At 43.6% G+C, this 22,063-nt stretch overlaps 1 protein-coding gene across 1 annotated transcript in view; it reads left to right on the forward strand.

The window, feature by feature from the left end:
• Positions 1 to 21,845, forward strand: part of LOC117738987 (teashirt homolog 1-like) — a 28,738-nt gene extending 6,893 nt beyond the window's left edge. Inside the window, 2 exon segments of the mRNA XM_034545203.1 lie at positions 17,356 to 17,597; positions 17,600 to 21,845. Of these exon segments, the coding sequence (XP_034401094.1) occupies positions 17,356 to 17,597; positions 17,600 to 20,692 (3,335 nt within the window). The 3' untranslated portion in view covers positions 20,693 to 21,845.
• Positions 21,846 to 22,063: the final 218 nt, after the last annotated feature.

Here is a 22,063-nt window from a genome sequence, read left to right on the forward strand (position 1 = left end):
TGTGCTGCTTCTGTTAACCGGCCTTGAACATCTGGGTGGAAGCACGGATGGGTACGAGAGGGTGTGGGGGAAGAAGACAACAAAGGGAGAGAAAGAAGGTCTGTGGAGAAAAGGTATTAAAAGTGACGGATGAACAGGACTTGGGTAGACGCTCTCTTGCAGCAGCTGTGACTGCTGCCATTGCTCCGACAGGTGTCAATTAAGAATTACTGCCGAGGCCCTGCAGTCATTTCTTTCCTGCCCAGCTGTCTGTCTCTGTGCCTTTTTGAGAAATAACACTTTACCCTTGTCACTGCTTTAGCGCTTAGCCACGGTCGCCCCAGAAAATGAGAGCATGGCGGGCACGCTAATCGATAGCCAGTGTATTAGCAATTATTTTGCCCATTGATTTACGGTGGGGCAGCGACTCCCATCGTGTTATTAGCCGCTGATTTACATGCGCCTGCATTATACGGCAGGCACGCACGCCAACACGCACTTGCTCTGCTGCCAGGTAGATATTTGAAATCCTTGGAGCTAAGTGCCCACGTAGAGACAAAAAGAAACCCATATTTCCTCTTTATTATGTATTATATAATTAAGAACAATATAATTCTTTTTTTTTTTTATCGACAATTAAATGATGCGTCTTAAGTTATGCCAAGTGTGGTTACAGAAACCACTTTCACCACTAAAGTGTCATGGGACTGCCACAGTAATACGGGATTGATGTGTCAGTCGTATCTCAAAGTGTAGCTCTCTGCCTGAAAGTAGTGCGTGTGTAATTCATGGTGATTTGTACACATCCTATTGGCTTCCCATAATCTCAGAAAAGAAACCTGCTGACAATTTTAGAATTTCAGAAACCACCTACTTGTCAGCTTGTTGCTTAAAGATGACTTCATAGGTCCCTGAATGAAAGGACACATGGTGCCTTAGCTACAGAAGCATCAATCCAATTGGTATTGGAACCAACTATACTGACCTAAATAAGCAGATCAGTTATCGGCCAGATGTGACAAATTCACATTAAACACAGTTTCCTTGTCGGTGGTATCAGCAGAGAAGAAGATGGATCGGAGCATCCATAGTTTTAACCATGTAAACTTTCTGTTTACTTTTAAATTCTTTAACGGTTCTCTATAAGGGATTCAGAGCATTATTACACTGTTTGCCATGTAAAAACATAGTAATGTCTCACTGAGCAGAGAACTAAGTCTTTCTCCCTCTGTGTGTGTTGTAATCACAGTTTCTTAAGGCTTTTCCTGTGAAGCCGGGCCGGCCACGTTAGCACAAAACCCCGCTGGATGGCTCATGGCTGCATGGCGCTCATGGCTACATGGCTGCATGGCGCTCATACAGCAGTTACAGTTGTTTCAAGGCACTACTGCAGTACCTTTTGACTGAATATTGTATCTCACCAGAAATGCCATTAAAGTTCAGAATGGGGAAATGAAAACTTTGTAATGGGGAGTTGCATCAATTCTTTGCACCAAATTATAAAGCAACCCTCAAAAGGCTGGATGCTTACAAATAGAATGTGTGTATTGTATGTTTTGTGGTTGCCAAGGCAAACGCTGGGTATGGGCTTGAATACTTTACTGTACATGATAGCTGCACACTGATGGTGTTTTGAATATATTCCCCCTTTAAATATCAGGAGTACATAAACATTAATCAAACATATGCAAACTAAGCAGCAGGTAGTGGTAAAGATTGTTTTCCCCTTTATAGCTCTAAAGAGAGCCTTGGTTTTTTGCATGTTGGCAATAACCAGTATTGTATATCATGAAACTAAAGGTACTTATTTTTATTACATGAATTAAAGGCCTCAAGATAAATTAGTGGTGGTGGTGGGGGGATGGGGGAGGGACATTTTTTATCCCCAAAGGAGTGTTTATTTACCTGATTAGGTGGGTTTATCAATGAATATAATTTTTAGTTTGCTGCAGATGAGCCATCTGGGAGTGGATACAGTTAACAGATGACACTTTGTCCTTGAGAGCGGGCGCTAAGGGAAGGTCATGCTGCAGCCTGGTCGAGTGTCACTGCCATCCTCCCCTCACCCTCTTCATCTTTATATCAGCCTACGCCTCGATTTTTGGGGGATTACTGGCCCTCTTTCTCTCTCTCTCGCCCTGTAAGCCTTTTCTCATTCTCATCTTCCTATCTGTCATCAATCTCTATCTTACTGACTCAATTCTCCTCTACCCTGCTCATATTTTCTTTCATCTTCCTCCCTGTCTCTCGCCCTCATCTATCGTTCTCTCTCTCTCTCTCTCTCTCGCCGGATGCTCAAGAGTCAGTGAACTGGTTACAAGAACATGAACTCGACATCTGAAAAGGAGAGCGTAATATATACCCTTTCAGGCCCTCGGGCCTCGTTCTCATATTTCAAGAGACTCTCTTTGCAATAGTTTGATTTCAGCGACTTCCAGCAGTCCCACTTCTTGTTGTTGTACAAATGTCAATGCTCACAGGGCAGTTAAATCTTGTGTCATCTTCTTTGAAGTCTAAACACATGACAGTCACATATTTTCCAAGACTGTTTCAATTCCCTGTAAAATATTTTACGGGGAAAGAATCAAAGCCCGTTGTGTGCTTATTAGTTTTGTTTGACTCTTACATTTAAAAGAAACCCATTGACCAGAATTTTCTAACACAAACTAATTACTTAAGAGTGTTCGGCTCGATGGGCCGTTGAAAAGGGATGTGGATCCCAGTCGATTCAACAACACCGCATGCTGCCTCCAAAAGTTACTCCCAAATCTTTCCTGAGCCGCCACGTTGTCTCAGACGGTGACAATCACAGGGGGGTATAAGCTCAGCTCCGCCCCTCTAAGTCGTCTGTCTCAGAGAGAACAGCGGGAGGTCTCTTGTCCACCCGAACTTCTCCTCTGTCAGTGTGTCTCTCCCGTCACTCAGCAGTCACCAGCTCCTCCTGTGGAACTCGCTGTCCATCCGAGCATCTGTTTCTGATCACCTGTCTCTCTGCCTGTCTGCGACTGTTGTCCTGTTTACGTGCATCGTCTTTACACCTTTTTTTTACAGAGACAGCTAACGGGATATATAACGTGTTAACTATTGAGCTTGAGAGGTGCTCGTAGATGGATTTTGTGACCCTTGAACGGCGTGGTGCTAGCCGTTTCTAGACTTAATGCTAAGCTAACCACCTGTCACTTAATATTTACTGTACAGCCATGTGACCTTTTTAAAGTGGCCGTGAATTGGAAGTTGGAGCGTTTCTTTAAAGTTCTGTACTGTGAGTATTCCCCCATGGAACAGAGTATTTGAACGCTGCGTAGGCACAAGAAGGATTTAAAATGATATCCTTTGAATTTGATTGGACCCCTAAAAAATAGTCGGGCTTAAGGAGCTACACAGACTGTGGCTCCACACATACTGTACCTCCCTTGGCGCTAGAAGCTGCAGATTGATTGATGGATGGTCATATGATTGGTTGAACCATTAAAATGATGCTTAAACATCAGTGATGATCTATATAATAATCCATAGATGCCACTGATGGGGCCTGCATTACGAGTACTATTTTTGATACTTGAGTACTTTTTTTGTACTTTGATTGAAGTGATTTTTTTAATGCAGTTCTTTGAATTATGGAATGCATTATTATAATAATGCAGAAATCTGACATTAGGCAGTAGGCACTACTTGTACTTTATTTACTACTTTTATTAGACAATTGAAAAGAATACTTTCCTTTTGTACTTGCTTGTACATAGCCCCTGCGTGCATTTATATGGATGTGTTTGCTCCCTCATGCAAATATATCGTCCATGAAAGGCTTCTGGATCTTGTCTAACTGGTCCATTTGTGTCTATTCAGTCGTATCTGCGTGCGCCTTTGACTTTTAATTTGGGCACCGCTTGCTGTTTGAACTATGTGAAGGTCTGTGCAATAGTTGTGTCAACTTGGTGATTACTGACAGTTTATTTGGAATTCATCTGTTGTTACATGCAAAGACACATTCCCAGTGTGTATGACTCGTTTCTAGTTGTGAGTGTGACGTACTTTTTACTAAACTACTCTGTTTTTCCTCTCCATCTTCTCAGTGTGTCACTTCATTCCTTCTCTGCCTTGCTTCATAGTTGGAGCCTCGTACTTAAAACTCCTCTGTTTTAACAATATTTGCTGATTTAGGAAACTGAACCGAGAGAAAAGTTACGCCATACGCATTAAAATGGAGGTTCGAAGTGATGACTTGGTTCACAATATTTACATCGAGCTGGGCAGAAACTGTCAGCTAGAAATATTCTTTACATTTTCCAAAAATATGCTAATAGGGCAGAAAAAACTATTAATTCAAGGCTGCAATTATTATTATTATTTTAGTTACCAATTAATCTCACAATTATCTTGAATATTCAATAACTCGTTTGGTCCATACAATTCTGGATGATAATGTATAGTTTCGAATCACAACCTCCCAAAGCCCAAATGCCTCTTTTGTCAGTCAAACAGCTCAAAACCCCAAAATATTTTGCTTTCATAAAAAATTAGGAAAGCAGGAACTTATTCAAAACAATATATAACATTTTAGAGGCTTGATACATCATAAAGAATTGTGATTTATGTACATATGGAACACATTAATGACGGCATAAACAACATCCATTGTGAAAAAGGTCAAATGAATGCTTTCACTATCATTTATTAAAACAGCCGAAGCATACAAACTGATTGCTTAAAGTTTATGTTAGATGTCAACATGAGTTCAATCATTCTTCTACCCAGCAACAGGAAGAAATGTGTTCAGCTTGAGGGTTCTCTGGTATAACCCGACAACAGGTTGTTTGTGATGGTTCAGTCTGAATAAGAAGAGCTTTGGGTTCTGTCTGGACTTTTCTTTAATACAAAAAATATAAAAGACAAACTAGTGTGAGAGGCCTGGAAAGGTTTGGACCGGCTGTAAAATGACAACAACATGATTAACAACTATGTTCATTTGTCTAGTTACTTTATTTACACAAGGAGCACTGAACCAGATATGTAACGTTAACTTCCTTTTGTGTGCACAGGGCGAGGCGTTTGTCAGTAGGGAGAATGTGCATGTCAGGATTGGTTAATTAAACTTGGTCTAACTAAACAAGATCAAGGAGCAGAATGGCTCACGCTGATTAACATCAAGTTCAGTCAATTATCTCCTTCCACTTTCACCTCCAGTAACGTCACCACGATGTATAACAGCCAAAGAGAAGCGAGAATACTCTCACTTCCATTTTTAAAATGGACTTTCGTGCATCGATGCTCACCCGTTTTATAGCAATCTGAATTAAATACAAAAGGGAACCTGTATTTGTGTATTTCTTTTTCAGAGAGACAGCGCGTTACAAGGTATTACAGGGCTGTATTTTTGGTCAATCCAGGACACTTGCAGCTTAATTCCATTTCCAAAAAGACAAGATGTGACATTATGCTTTGAGGTTCAATTATAAAAGTTCAGAACACCTTCTGTAAAAGCCTGAAAACTTGCTAAGCCGTTAAAAGTGCCCTCCTTGGGACAGGAAATTAACACACACGACTGGACAAGCCTGTCTGAATAGAAGTTGGTTAAAAAAGCCATTTTCACATATTCATTAAAACTATTTTAGAACTACAGTCTGCCTCGCAGTGCCAGACAGTGGAGCTACTGTGGAAGCAGTGCTGATGGCACAATCCTGAGCGGGTGATAATGTGAACCCCCTCCTCTGGATATTTGGGATCTATTATGTATGGAGGAGCTGAGTGTCTACATGACCGGGGCCAGAGAGCTAGACGAAGACTGAGTGAGGCACTATTTGTGTGTGTGTGTGTTGTGTGTGTGTGTGTGTGTGTGTGTGTGTGTGTGTGTGTGTGTGTGTGTGTGTGTGTGTGTGTGTGTGTGTGTGCGTGCGTGTGTGCGTGCGTGGTGCGTGAGAGGAGGGGCATTAAGGGGAGAAAAAAAGAGTGACAGCAGACAAAAAAGAACCAGGGAGAGAAGAGGGGGGCGAAGGAGAGAGGGATGAGGGAGTGGAAAAAGAGGAGGCAAAGCAACAGAGGAGTGAAAGAGAAATGACTTGAGGGGTTGAGGGATGGAGAGAGAGGTGAATAAAGCGAGAGAGAAAAGTATCAAGGCAATGGAGAAGAAAAAAAGGGGGAGAGAGAGACAGTGAAAGCAGTTGGATTGTGGAGGAGAGAGAAAGAGAGAGGGGAGGATGTCACCTATGGCTGCCACTCATCACTCACAGCTTAATGACGCTCTGCTTCTTTTCCGTGGGAGAGGAAGGGGGGAGGGAGTTCGGCCCAATCAAACAGGGTCATTCAGAGTTCACAACCTCCAGGTGGGACTGTCCTCCAGCAGGGAAATGTCTGTGCATATGTTTGGTGTGTAGCTGAGGATTGCCTGGACCTTGAGATAGTTTAGTGAGGATGTTTTGAGAATCTCTGACCAACAATAATGACGAGCATTGTGAGATGCTGTTTTTTAAAATTGTTTTATGTCTGACACTTCTTTAAACACGGTTATAGTTTTGTTTTGGCTGCCTGTCAGCTTTTTTGTGTTGGTTAACGTGCAAATGCCATGTCCAAAGTTTGTGTTCATGTGTTTACATATGCATACGTCTGAAGCATGTGTGTTTACATATGTGTACGCGCATGTTTGTTTTCAAGAAATCCACTCCGGCTGTCGGTTGCTTCCTTCTGGGATTGGCTTGATTCCTATTGGGGTTTTGATTCAGCTGTGTGTGTGTGTGTGTGCGTGTGTGCGTGCATGCTCAGCTCCACTTGTCCTCTCACTCAGTCCCGTTTCTAGGAAGCATCAGTCGTTTAAAACTCAAACGGCAGGATTTTATCCCTCACTCTCCTCCTCGCACCAAATTTGGGGAACAGCTGGGTCGGCCATGACGATGATTTGTCTCTCTCTGCCCGTCCGCCTGACAGGTTGAGAGCAAGCTCACGCACGCACATATGCACATGCACACAGACACTCACTAATAGGCACACACACACACACACACACAATTAAACATGCACTCAGTATCACAGACAGACAGGCACAAACACATAGACACATACCCCTTATAAGAGGCCATGTTCTCAGGGCGCTGCCAAAACACTCTGATTTCCTTTAGCCTGGGCGGCCATACATCAGCTCGGGGCCTCCCAGCCCGGATGGCAGAGGCTGACAGAATGACATGTGTCATTTATCAAACGAGGGGCGCCAGGCCTCAGGAAAAGAACAGACCGCCGCGTGACAAAGCCCCCGAGAGCTCTCCTCCACTCGCAACGAGGGGAGTGTGTCAAGGGATAGACACTGACAAATCTGCGGAGATAGAGCACACATGGATACACGCTGACACCAACACACACACAAACCCAGTGATAACTCATTATATCCACGCTGCATTGTGGCTTCAAATGCTTCTTTTTTTTTTGCTTGTCTTTACAGAAAAAAGAGTCTTGCAAAAATGCTCAACTAAAGCAAAGAGATATATTTTCTTGATTTTGAACGTGCTGGCAGTGGACCCACAAACACACATACCCACACATACACCCACATATATGTTTCCCTTGCAGGCAGGGAAGCCGCATGCCAAAGCTTCTCCTGTTGCCAGCAGCAGGCCTGTCTGTGTGCCCGTCCTTCTTAATGAACGGTCACTGGCTGCCGAAAGGAACTCTCTTTGTTGGCAACGCCGCTCCATCTCCTTCCTTTCATATCCATGCCACCACATACTCACAATATCCTTCTTTTCTCCTTCATTATGTCTCCCTCCTCTTCATTCCTTCCCTTCGCTCTACGCTCTATCTGTCATGATCCCCCACCACCCCCGTTTACTCTTTCCATAGCCTGTTCATTTGTCTTCATAAGCCTAATTTATTTTCTCTGCCAGATGCAAGCTGACAGCCATCAGTCTCTCTCCCACACACACTGACGCACACACACCTGACCCCCTGACATGCAGACAAATACACAACTGTACGCACGCAGCTCTTTTCTTGCTTTTTATTCATTTACTCTGTCTCTATTACACACACATACACACACGCACACACACACACAGCCCGTATTACCTCACACTGCTCTGAGGTCAGCCCTGCAGTCGCATACCCTCTGTTTTACCCCTGTCCTCCACCCCCTCCAACCACCAAAAACCTCCCATTAACATTACTGGAGATGGATGTGTCTTCATAGCCCAGATTGATTGCGGATATAGAGTTATGGTGCCATTTATGTGTGTGTATGAGTGTGTGCGTGTTAGTGTTAGATGGAGGGCACTTTGGGAGGCGGCGTTTGGAGCTGAAATGTGAGGGAGGCAGGCTTCTCTCGTTTTCCAGAACCTTCCAGCCGTTCGTTGTCTGTCCGCAGTCTGATATTGTGCTCTGTTGAAGGATTGCTTCCTCTCTTCCTGCCTCTCTCTCTGACTGTGACGCTGTTCATAGCCATTGTTCGCTCTCTCTCACACACACACACACACACACACACACACACACACATGGACACATGCACACACATAGGCATGCATAGTCGCACACAGACGCAATCAGGCTGAGATGGCTACTGATACTAGTCCACTTTTAGAGCCCAGTACATAATTTACTGACTTTCTCCGGGGACCTTTTCTCAGCTCCTAATCCCTCCTCCCTCCAATCATTTCTTCTTTTGTCACTTTATTGCCATGGTCATCAGGAAAGGAGAAAAAAGCTCCACACAAAGCACACATACACACTCCAAACTGTTGTGTAGTTCAGCTTATGCTTTTGTTGTTTTTTTGTTTTTTTTGTTACACCCCTGTGTTATTCACCGGGCTTTAAATCCTGAACTAGTGTTGAAATAAAACAGAAGAACTTTGTTTAATGGAGAGCTAGGCTTCGGCACTACTTTGTCACTTAAGCGAGCAGAATAAAAAAGAAAATGTGGCGATGCATAAAGGATAGCAGTTTTGATGGTGCACAGATTCTGGAATTTCCCTGGTGACACGTGCAGTTAAAAGCACTAACATGTTTGAGGACATTTGGTTGTCCTGAGCAGCTTCCTGCCCTCAGGGTTTGCGGGTCTATCTAATTTCCCTGAAGTGACTTTATGGTTTTTAAAGTTCTGATTTCTGTGTCTGTCTCTGAGGTCATGTTCTCACGTAGTCCTCTGCATTCTTGTGTTCAGTGTTGCTTATCTGGTTCGCGGTTTGTTTTGAATGTCTTACCGAGAAGTAGATAAGGGTCGAGAGGAGCTGATGAAATGTTTTGATCCAGAAAGACACAATTATGTGTGTGTGTGTGGGGGGGGGAGAATCAGACTGCCCAGTAGTCACACTAGCTTTTAAAACCGCACATTTCCAGTCAGTAGATTTGCTAAATAAATCTGCTCAAGTTCAACTTTAGCAAACCGTATTCAGCTAACGTAGCCTAGCTGTGTAGCCCCCATTCACTTTTAAATCTTCTCCTCAAAACAGGATTTTTTTCTTTTCTTGAGTTGACTAGGTCAGAGAGCTGTCTCCCTCTTCGGACTACTCTTTATTGCATGAAATATATATATATTTTTTTAAGCGGCCCATTGTAGAGCAAGTAGAAAGAAGCCCTGAGAGCTATTGTTCGTGACTAGCGTTAGCACTTCCTCTGGCCGGCTAGCTTGTGAGAGGTAACGGTTATGGTTCATCACCAGCTAACCCGGTAAGTGTTTAGTCCTAGAAAGCTCCGAGAACCACACATTTTGCAAAGACGTGGGTGAATTTCACCGTGTCATTTCCTGGTGCGAGTGGGTCGTTAAGGTGCCTCCTTCCCACTGAGAGTAAAGGATCAGATTCGTACAACAGTGTGTGTGTTGACATGCGCGCGCGTGTGTGTGTGTTTTTCCCTCTCCCTCTGTCTCTTTTCCTTCTCTGTGTTTTGTTCCTCAGCAGTGTACAAAGTGGATGGATGGCCTCTGTGAAATGAGGGGAGGTCTGACAGCGTGAAGAAGGTTGATTGATGGCTTATTGTGCAACCGGACTCGGCTAGACCAAACTGGTTGGGTTGTGACCCTGTTTTGGCCCCGGCCCGTGCCCTCTCGTTTTCTCCTTTTTTTTTTCAATTCTCTCCCTTACTCTGTATCTTACCTTCTACCTCCCCCCTCCCAACACACTCACTCACACACAGTGCATAAATAAACACGTATGTTCAGACTGTAAACACACTTCCTCTTTGTGCTTCTTCTCCTCCCCTCCCCCCTCCTCGTCTTCTTTGCAGCGCTAAACGCATCATTGTGGCCATCATTCATTCTCCGCCGTTTCCTTTCTTCCTTCCTCTGCCCACTTTGTTTTCTTTGTCCCTACTCCTTCAGGACAGGTTTTGTCCCGTGAGTCATTTCAACAGGTTTCATTTTACAGCCCTTATTCATACAGTCTGAAACACTGGCCACTCTCAAGAAAAGCTCAAAATGACCCGAGCAGACAAATCCAGTGCTAGTGTTTTGATATGGTTCACCAACTCGTTCCTGCCAACTGGGGAATCTACTGACGACTCCAATTCAACAAATTCACGAGAGACAAAGTTAGCCTCAACACCAGGCACGCTACTTTAAACTGTGGTTCAGCCTGTTTTTCCGACAATGATTTTCTGCTTCTATTCTCCACACAACCATAGTGATTTATGGTAATTATCCATCTTTGGGGTCATCCATCAACTGGTTGTTGCTAGGCGATGGGAGCAGCTGTTGTTTAGTCGGGGGAAGCTCCACTGTCAGGGGCAATGCAGGTGAATTCAAAAGACGGCATCTCTGAAGAATGGGTGATTCTTTGTTATTTCAGTAGCTGGTTATTTTTGTGATTCATTCTCTCTGATTTAAACAGAACACATTTCTGTCATGTACCGGCCACCCTCGATTGATCCAAAATAGAACACCTTATATAATTAAAGATGTGTTTCGTCCGGCAAAGTGTAAAAACCCTCCCAGAAGATTACGACAATACTGATATTGAAATGTTTACAAGGCTAATTTCTTATGGATGGTAAAGAAACTGACAATATTTTCTCTAAAAGAATCTGTTTAACAAATGGCATCTGTCGGATGCAGCCTACATTGAGTCAGCGCTTGGCATTGGGGTTGTGTAAATCTCACTTCGCATCATCTTTAATTAGCATTAGTAATGCATTATCTGAATCTGTACTTTGCCTGAAAACAAACCAGATGGTGTGTGCAGCACCAGAGAAATGTTCGATTGTTAGGCGTGGGGGGTTTTGGCTGAAAAGCAGAGCGGAAAAGGCTGGAATCTGCCGCGCCGATGATCTAATGGCTGTTGTTTCATCTCAGAGCAAGCAGGCACTGACAGTTCAGGGAAAAGGTGATTTATAGACCACAGTCACTGTCATGGCGTGTCGAAACAGGCTCACGAGAGATCTGAACAAATGGGCGAAAAAAAAGAAAGAGTAAAAAAAGGAGAAACTTGCAAAACCATTCAAGAAAGAACTGGAAATCATTTTCTTTCAAAGAAAATGGCTGCAGTTCTCCAGATTCATTCTTTTTTACATTACATTACATTACATTACATGTCATTTAGCTGACGCTTTTATCCAAAGCGACTTACAATAAGTGCATTAAACCGTGAGTCCAAACTCAGAACAACAAGAATCAAGCAAGTACAATTTCTTCAATAAAGTTAAACTACAAAGTACTATCCGTAAGTGCCATTTAAGTGCTACTAAAGTGCTATCGGTAAGGGACATTTTATTGCTACTACGGCATTTAAGTGCTACCTATTCAAGGTATAGTCGAAAAAGATGTGTTTTTAGTTTGCGCCGGAAGATGTAGAGACTTTCTGCTGTCCTGATGTCAATGGGGAGCTCGTTCCACCAATGAGGAGCCAGCACAGCAAACAGTCGTGACTTCGTAGAGTGTTTAGCTCGTAGTGAAGGAGCTACAAGCAGATTGGCAGAAGCCGAGCGAAGTGAACGGGCTGGGGTGTACGGTTTGACCATGTCCTGGATGTAGACTGGACCCGATCTGTTCGCAGCACGGTACGCAAGTACCAGTGTTTTGAAGCGGATGCGGGCGGCCACCGGTAACCAGTGAAGGTCGCGGAGGAGCGGAGTAGTGTGGGTAAATTTCGGTCGGTTGAAGACCAGTCGAGCAGCTGCATTCTGGATGAGCTGTAGAGGTCGAATGGCATTAGCAGGTAGACCTGCCAAGAGGGAGTTGCAATAGTCCAGCCGTGAGATGACCAGAGCCTGGACCAGAACCTGTGCCGCCTTCTGAGTGAGAAGAGGTCGTCTTCTCCTGATGTTGTACAGCATGTACCTACAGGAGCGTGTTATTGCGGCAATGTTGGCAGTCAGGGAGAGTTGACTGTCGAGCGTCACTCCGAGGTTCCTGGCAGTCGGAGTCGGAACCAGCACTGAGTTGTTGAAGTTAATAGTTAGGTCGTGGGTGGGAGAGCATTTTCCTGGAAGGAGGAGAAGTTCAGTCTTGTCCGGGTTAATTTTCAGGTGGTGTGCGGACATCCACTGAGAGATGTCGGTCAGACAGGCAGAGATTCGTGCTGCTACCCGTGTTTTCTTTCAACACTGATCTCTGCTGTGAGCATCATTTGCAATGAGACCACTACGGGTACAATATGTGTAGACACTGAGCGTGTCTACACATATCGTACCCGTAGTGGTCTAATTTAGCTGAGCCAGAAGTAAAATGCACTGTCTATGTGACCCATTTAAAAAGGCTATTAGCATAATAGGAGTTCAAGTAATTGCAAATTACTTGGAAAATATACATATGTTTGAGGACAGGCCAAAGTTTCAGAAAAGGTCATTTATTTTGTAATTCATATTTTAAAAATAATCCAAAGCAGTGATGCAAAGTCTGCAGTAACAGTTACAAAATAATCAAATTCAAAATAGTGTCTGCAGATAGCTACCAGCAGGAAAACCAGACCTTTACTGGCTGTTTTTTTTTTTTCTTCCCCCAACCGGAAGAGTCGTGGAAGCTGAGAAGGTGGATTTGTACGACACACAAGCTATTAGAAGCCCTGCAGCTATTGTGCCATATGGTGGGCTATTCCATGTGGGTTAGCGGAGGGTGGGGCCGCGGAGGGGAGCGGTTAGGTAGGTCTTTTCATGTCTGGTCAAGCAAGCTGCGGGTTAAATTATGGCTAATACATGGTAACTGTGCATGGCTTCACTCATCGATGTAACTCTGCACTGTGTTAGGGAGCGGTTACCTCCTCAATTTAAGCCACAAAGGGAAATCCAGTCCCCAGTTTATAATTTAACCCACTTTCTAATCATTTTGACAGCGTAGATCTCAAACGATTCCTCTGACGCCAACTTGTTATGCAGAATCCGGTGTGGTAGTTGTCTTGCAGCTGAGAGGAGACTGTCGGTGTGTGCCAGTTTGCCTCAGTGTACGTTGTCGGCAGCGTAGTCCAAAGACTGTCAGGAGAAAAGAGAGAGAAAAGAGCAAGAATGAAGAGGACTGGGGAGAGCAGGGAGAGACAGAGATTGCCTGACATACTAAGCATTACCATAATTGGCTTTTCTACATGATAGGACAGAGGAAATAATAATGTCATTTTATTTACAGCCTTCTCTCTGCGGAAACACGCACACACTCATGCACGTCGTACAGGTCAATGACACACACTGATCAGGCCTGTCCAAAGCCATCAGAGGTGAGTGGCAGGGAATGGAGGGGCCGGTGACAAAGCGAAACGGGAGAGAGAAATAAGACTGCCACACCACAGCTCCCATTTTGAAGGGCCACTAAACGGTGTGAGCCTCGCCGGCCGCCCCGCTCTGAATGCAGCGCCCGGCTACGCGGGGTAAATCAGCAGGGTGAAAGCTGGCGGAATTGGACATTAGCACTGCAAATGAGAGCCAGGATTGCCCTCTTCTCCGAGACAACATGAATAAATGAAGAAGGTTTAGAGGGGAAAGTGTGTGTTTTTGTGTGGGTGTGTATGAAAAAGTAGTGGGGGGGGGGGGCATACTCAAGTTATCTCACCCAGTCTTGTTTTATCTCTGAGAACTCGTCAGTGTGTCTGACACCAACCAAGTGCTGCTGGATTTGTCACTATAATACATCTTGTGTTATTGGGCAATCAAAGTCATGCTTAATGTAGCTTTAAAATGAAAATTAATTATCTGTTTTGCAAATTTGTTTAACTAATTGGCACAGTTGAAATCAGCATGCGTGTCCAGGCAAAGAATACAACATTTTCTTTTTTTTACTTTTTTGAACCTCAATAAAGTACAGTGCCAAATTGGCAGAATGATTTGAATCAATAAATATCCAATTAGAGAATGTAAAAGCAAGCTTATGAATCTGACCATATATTCAATGCCAACTTTTACCACTCGTTGGTATGGAAAAAGTATGTATATCAAGACCTAGACCATGCATGTGTGTTACATGTGATTTGGGAGTAAGGAAATTGTTTTCTCAACCTCAGTTGCATTTGTTCTCTCAAATGTGTGTGTGGGTATGTGCGGGTGCGTGTGCGTGTGTGTGTGGACCTCACACAGCTTTCTGCCTTGGGGGAGGGTTGTAGCTTGGGGGACAGGTGTGTGTGGGTGTGACGGGTGGGGGGGGTGTCCTACTGTGGTGTCACCTGTCCGCAGCTAGATATCCTGGACTCTGGCCACAACAATAGTGACAGGCTCCTGTCCAGACGCAGATGGCTTCACCTTCCCCCCGCCAGCAACAAAGCATCCCTGCATGCACCTGACACACTGTAACACTTGACACACACAGCCAAGTGATCAGCTGCACCTATCGTACACACACCTATAAACTCGTGCACATATTCATGTAATGTGTTTATGTAACTTTGTAAATGCTGTTCATTCTGTACACATGACATCTATTGCATCTGTCCATCCGGGGAGAGGGATCCTCCTCTGTTGCTCTCCTGAAGGTTTCTTCCCTTTTTTCCCTGTCAAAGGTTATTTTTGGGGAGTTTTTCCTGATTCGATGTGAGGTCCTGGGACAGGGATGTCGTATGTGTACAGATTGTAAAGCCCTCTGAGGCAAATTTGTAATTTGTGATATTGGGCTATACAAAATAAACTGAATTGAAAAAATTGAATTGAATAGCATACATTTCACTACTTTCGTTCTCCTGATCTTGTTCTTAGTTTGTTGGATGCAGTTTAACTTGTTTCCCTGTCTTGTTTTTTTCTGTTAAATATGCACACACACACACGCACACACACCTCTTGTTCGCTGGCCTAAACATATCTTTTCTCCTCTCTTTTCAAAACTTCCCCTCTTTTCCCTATCCTTCCTGACAGCACAAAGTGGGCTTACGTTTTTGACTGACAACCACAACAGACACCTTCCCCCACTCCTCCCCACCATCCCTGTGTTAATCCCCTCCCTATCCCTCGCTCCCTCCCTCTCCTCTTCCTCTTTTGTTCTGAGTGACGCTCGAAAGCCGCCATGTCAGCATCTTTTCCATCTCTGATTGCCTTATTAGCCGGCGGTGGCACCCGCAGCTTTTCTGACACAGATGGTGAAGGAGGAGGCTCCGTGCTAGGGGTTGAAAAAAAAAGATGGCTGACTTGTGTTTGTTGTTGTTACTTTCCGCTCCCACCTCTTCTCTGGCTTGTTTGCGTGGACACTGACACCTCGGGCTGACACTGACACACTCCTGACACTGATGCCTGTCAAGGCAACATACGGAGGATGGCAGGGAAAGACTAGAATTTAGTGTCAGTGTGTGTGTGTGTGTGTGTTTGTGTGTGTGTATGCTGTCAGGTTTCTCTCACTTGGCTTTGTCTTTAACTACTCTCACCACATTGATTTTGAATAGGTTCGGTTTTGCATTTATTTCAATACAGTGGGCTGCATCTTGACAGAGAAGTGGAGACAGGTTGAAAGAAGGCTGTGCAGCTGCATTTGCAAAGGTTACAATCTTCTGATTTAGTGACCAACTCAAGTGAAAGTGGAGCCTGTATATAATTACAAGCCTGCAGTTAAGAGAAAAACTAGCACAGGAATAGTTTAATTAAGAAGAGGGAGGCTGTACATTTCAGCGTGTACATTCTCACACACTCACAACGCTGAGAGTTGCAGCTGTTGGACCTCCAGCTTTTCCCAGGCAGCAGTAACTGGCACCTCACAGACATCAGGTATTATGTCCATTCCGATTATGGGATAGAGAGCAACATGCTGTTTGAAGCTGACAGCACATCTGCCTCCTCACTGGAGACTGATTCTGGCACCTCAGACAAGCATCTTACGAGGGAATGGATTGGGGGAGCTGCCTTGGCATATTTAACCCTCCATTCCTCCCTCTCCCTTATTCTCTGTAATGCTTCTCTCTTAATGTGGTTCCAGGATCATATGTAAACCTTTTCATCTACCATTGTAGAGAAGTATTCCTGTAAATGTCTTTTATTTTTGGTGTTTTGGTCAGATTTGTATAATTCAGATTTAATCATTTTAGAAACGAATGATTTGTAAAGATTGTTGACAGTTACTGAGAGTGAGCAGCCATTTTCCAGTGATACTATAAATCTCTCTTTCTTCTTTTAAAATGGCACACTTGAAGCTGTGAGTACTCTGGGAGCACAGACAGTAACAACATGGCTTGTCATGTCCACTGGCCGTTTCCTCGCCTCACGCTGTGAGGACTTCCACAGCCGATGCCAAGTTGACTCCAGCCAACCATGGCTTGGCAAGGCTGATGCAGCTGGCATTCTTCTCCACTATCTCTTACTTGGGTATCCATAGTATGTGTGGCATGTGGGAAGAATAGAGCAAATCAATGTTAGACACAGATCTGTGGTCACTGTACGGCAGCAAAATAGACAATGAAATACTCTGCACAGAGGCTGGTTGCTGCTCTGGCTTTTCAATTGGCTGATTGGCTGTTTCTTTTTTGAGTTCATCAATATACTGAAATGTTTGCACATATGCAGTAAATGCATCGTATTAATGCATTGTGAGCATTCAGTATATGTTGTGAAGGAAACATCAAAGGGAGTCGTTAACAGAACAATCGGAGAGAAATATTGTCCTCTTTATTTTTTCAATTTGTATTGGGAAGTAACGGATCTCACCACACGATTAATAAATATCATCTCCGCTGAGGATTTGTTCTTTGTATGATTAACATTTTTGCTTGTGTACACTTTTCAAACTAAGCATAAACATGTATGTGGCTCATCTCTTGAGCTGTAGTGTTCAATAGCTTCATTAGGCAGCGCAGTGAAGAGGACTATTTGTCATTGTCAAGATATGGATGTTTGCCACTTTATTATTGCAAAAGTGTGTCCTCTGCTGTGAAAATTGACAAAAATCTCTTTAGGATTATTGCAGATACCTTCATATAGTAAGGGCGGTAGATGCATAGTTGGTGTTATTATAATGCATAAAAAATACATGTACAAACAATATCTAATGGCACTTTCCGCTTTTTTTGTGTTTTCTAGCGTATGGATCTGAGGACGAGTTTAAAGTGGATAAGATTGGTGAAGAGGAACATCTGCAGGATGACGGCCTTTCCCTGGATGGTCAAGAAGATCTGTTCAATGATGACGACGACGCAGGTGATCGTTATAGCTGCCAAAACTCTCCACTCAGCAATGGCACTAACCCAGACGCTGGGTACGCCTCTCCACTCAGCACCACCAGTGATCATCTGGTGGACCTTAAGACCACGCCCCCCACATCATTGATCAGGACAAGGTAGAGGAGAAGCAAGAGGAGAGTACAGAGCCCATCAATGGCCTCTCGCTACAGGACAGTCTGGCCAAAATGAAAACTGTCTATGCAAACCTGATCTCGGATGCCTCCTGGTCCAGCATTGCTCTGGACATGCTGAAAAGTAAACAAGGGAACAATTACGCAGCCAGCAAAGACAATGGAAGCAATCACAAAGGGAGCAATGGGTTCCAGAACAGTCACAGCCCAGGCAACATCCATCTGAAGAGCAGAGGTAGCACTAGCAATGCCTCAGCCACCACGAATATTACCATCAGCAGTACCACCACCGGAGCAGTGTCAAGCAACAGTGGGACCAGTGTAAGCTCTGGAAGCACAGGAGGATTAGCTTATGACTGGCACCAGGCAGCGTTGGCCAAAACCTTTCAGCATACCCCATACCAACTGCTTCCTGAGCCAAGCCTTTTCAGCACAGTGCAGCTTTACAGGCAAAACAATAAGCTCTATGGCCCTGTGTTTACGGGTGCCAGCAAGTTCAGGTGCAAAGACTGTAGTGGTGCCTATGACACTTTGGTTGGCCTGACGGTGCACATGAACGAGACGGGCCACTACCGTGATGACAATAAGGATACCGAGGATGATCGCAGCAGGAGGTGGTCCAAGCCACGTAAGCGTTCTCTGCTGGAGATGGAAGGCAAAGAAGATGCCCAAAAAGTTCTTAAATGCATGTACTGTGGCCATTCTTTCGAATCCTTGCAAGACCTCAGTGTTCATATGATCAAAACAAAACACTATCAGAAAGTGCCTCTAAAAGAACCAATGCCGGCTCTCACCTCAAAGCTGGTACCCCCAACCAAAAAAAGAGCATTTCAAGACTTGATGTCCCCGAGCTCACCAGAGTCTGTCTCATCTGGCATACTCTTGGGAGAGTCTCACAAAGACCAAAAAATGGCCAATCCTTATGTCACTCCAAACAATCGATACGGTTACCAAAATGGTGCCAGTTATACTTGGCAGTTTGAGGCACGCAAGGCACAAATTCTCAAATGCATGGAATGTGGTAGTTCACATGACACCTTGCAGCAACTGACAGCCCATATGATGGTCACAGGGCACTTTCTCAAAGTAACCAATTCAGCCTCTAAAAAGGGTAAGCAGTTAGTTTTTGATCCTATCATTGAGGAGAAATGTCAGTCAATTCCTCTGCCACCGACTACAACAAGACTCCCACCACCCAATGGGAAGTCACAACCTGACTCCCCATTGCAGCCCGCTAGCCCCGATGAAAAAAACGAAGAAATAAAAGATGAAGAGGCAGAGGACGAGCAAATGGAAGGGATAGAACCGGAGAAAAAAATTAAAGAGGAGAAAGAAGAGCCTCCTGAAAAAGCTGACAAACCTAGAAAGGCCAGATCTTACCAATATCTGCGAGAAGAAGACTTGGAGGAGGCACCTAAAGGTGGCTTGGACATCCTAAAGTCTTTAGAGAATACAGTTTCAAGTGCAATCAGCAAGGCCCAAACAGGCACACCAACCTGGGGTGGATACCCCAGCATTCATGCCGCCTACCAACTCCATGGATCCTTGAAGTCTACCTTGCCGTCATGTGGACAAGTTCAACCTCTATTCAGCAGCAAGAGTTTGAAGGTACTGTCTTCTGAATTAAGCTCTCTGATCCATTTGCCAAATAGCCCCTCTCCACCACCAAGTCACAAGAGCAATGTGTTGGCCATGGAGGAGCTAGTTGAGAAAGTGACAGGGAAAACTTCCATAAAAGGTGAAAAAGAGGAAAGACCTATACAGAGTAAGTGCAGGTCTCTAAAGTCTCCATTGTCAAATTCTAAGGACAAACAGGTTTCACCCCATCCAGAAAGCAGCTCAAGGGCAGTGAAAAACACTGTAGTAGAGGACCAGACTGAGTTGAGAGGCAAAGAAGGCGAGCAGACAGCGAGTAAAATAGAGACAAAGATAAAAAGTGAAGTTGATTCACCAAAAAAGCCTGTAAGCAATGGCTGCAATAACCTGAGTATCATCACTGATCACTCACCTGAACAACCACTAGTCAACCCTCTCAGTGCTTTACAGTCTATCATGAACAACCACCTGGGAAAAGCTGCAAAAGTGGCCACCCCCTTTGTAGACCCCTTTGCGATGCTTTATAAGATCAACAGCAGCTCTGCTCAGGTTAAATCAGCAGAGCATGTGAGTCAGTACTGTGATGATGATGATCAGCCCATTGACTTGACAAAATCCAAAAACACCAATGGAAGTACACTTACAGGTGTCTCTACACCAAACAACGGTAGCGTAAACAACAGCAAACCAGCTTTCAAAGATTTCTCACAGTCCTCATCTCCGCTCCTTCGGGAGAATGCTTTGATGGATATTTCAGACATGGTAAAAAACCTGACGGGCCGTTTGACACCAAAGTCCACGACCCCTTCTTCCATCTCTGAGAAATCAGACCTCGATGGCTGTACTTTTGAGGACAGTTTGGAGGAGGTGTCTCCCATCCAAAGACGGAAGGGCCGACAGTCAAACTGGAATCCCCAGCACCTCCTGATTCTCCAGGCCCAGTTTGTCTCTAGTCTTAGAGAGACTGCTGATGGAAAGTTGGTCGTCAGTGACTTGGGACCCCAGGAACGTGTCCACATTTGTAAATTTACTGGACTCTCCATGACTACTATCTCACATTGGCTGGCCAATGTAAAATACCAGTTAAAGCGGACAGGGGGCACAAAGTTCCTTAAAAATATTGAGTCTGGCCAACCTCTGTTTTTGTGCAGTGACTGTGCTTCCCAGTTCAGGACTCCCTCCTCCTACATTCACCATTTGGAGTCCCACCTCGGGTTTACCCTGAAGGACCTCTCCAAGCTTTCCATAGATTTAATCGAGCAGCAAGCAGTCAGCAGAATAGAGGACAATACTTTTAGTCCCTCTGGACTTACAGAAGAAGACACTGGCTCAATGTATCAGTGCAAACTGTGCAATCGGACATTTCTGAGCAAACATGCAATCAAATTGCACCTTTGCAAAACACATGGAAAGTCGCCTGAGGACCATCTTATCTTTGTGAAAGAGTTGGACAAGTTTGATAAACAATGAAGAAGCTGATAGCATGACAGATTACTGTTGCACTATAACTCTAAGCTACAATCTGTCATAACAGATGGTGCCACAACTGTATTGACACATATCGTAATGACAACATGGTTGATACGGTAGTTATTCAGTTATCCATAAATGACAGGACTTTGCGCTGCAGAGGCTCAAAGCTAAGTTGTAAAAGTATTATTTTTTGGTGACAAACATACCAAATTGGTGCAGCAGCCATGGCACTATCTCGTCACTGATTGTTGCTTTCCTAATGCACTGCATCTAATCTGAGCCTTTGGGAAAAGTCCATCTGTTGATTTAAAACTGGACCACGCTCTTATTTTGATCACAGATTTTGAATGATTTTTTTCAAGATGAATATATTTCAACACACTTGCATATTATTTATGAGACAGTTTGTGCATGTTTTTTATGTAAAACAGTGAGCATATTATGTCTAATGAAATTTAAACCATGATTAACCAAACTGATATCCCTGTTTTTTTAAAGTCCAAATGAAGGTAAATGGTTATGAAAGTAGCCATGTGAAAGGTGATGTTTTGAAATTTGATTTGAGCACTTTAAGGAAGTGTAAATTGATGAAGAAATGTGTTGGTAAAAATGGCTACACATCACCCTTTTCATTTTTAATTGCAATTTGAGGAACTAACTATAATATTGTTTTTTATTTGTCTTTAAATCACAGAAATTCTTACAAAATATTTAGAATATTGGTTTCTCTAGTAAAATATGATTTCCTGGTTGTTTCAACATGTACAGTATTTGCGTTAGTAGGCTACCAATTTTATTATTGTGAAGCTACAGTTGTAAAATTAATGAAGTTTAAAGTTATTGTATGAATAATCAGCAAGTATGTATACATGTATGTCAGCATATCTTGCTCTTTACAGTTCAACATTATTTGTACTGTGTGCATTTTTATAATGTTTTTTTCTAGACAAATATGGGGGGAAATGTGTAAAACTACAGAATATTGTCGGACCACAATGTCCTTTTTCAGTGAAAAGTAGGTCCTTTGATGAGGTTTACATAAAATAACATTTACCGGCATCTACTCTGATGCATGGTCCTGTACATAACATTGAAGAAATAAATTCTCACCCAATGATTTTCAGGTTTTATCATCACCCCGATTATTCAGAACGGCATTCCTTTATCCTCAGTTGTAAAATAAACTCCATGTCATGGATTCAATTGTGGTGTTAATTGAGTGTTTTTGAGAGAGTGTGAAATCCAGAGAGACTAAACCTGAAACAAAAAATCTGACTGTTCAATAATGTCTATATAAATAAATAAATGTCATTTAATGGCATTTCTCTGCTACATTTAGATATTTTAAGAAAGACTTTATGGTAAATA

The sequence above is a fragment of the Cyclopterus lumpus genome, chromosome 11 (assembly GCF_009769545.1).
Source record: "Cyclopterus lumpus isolate fCycLum1 chromosome 11, fCycLum1.pri, whole genome shotgun sequence".
Lineage (NCBI taxonomy): Eukaryota > Metazoa > Chordata > Actinopteri > Perciformes > Cyclopteridae > Cyclopterus > Cyclopterus lumpus.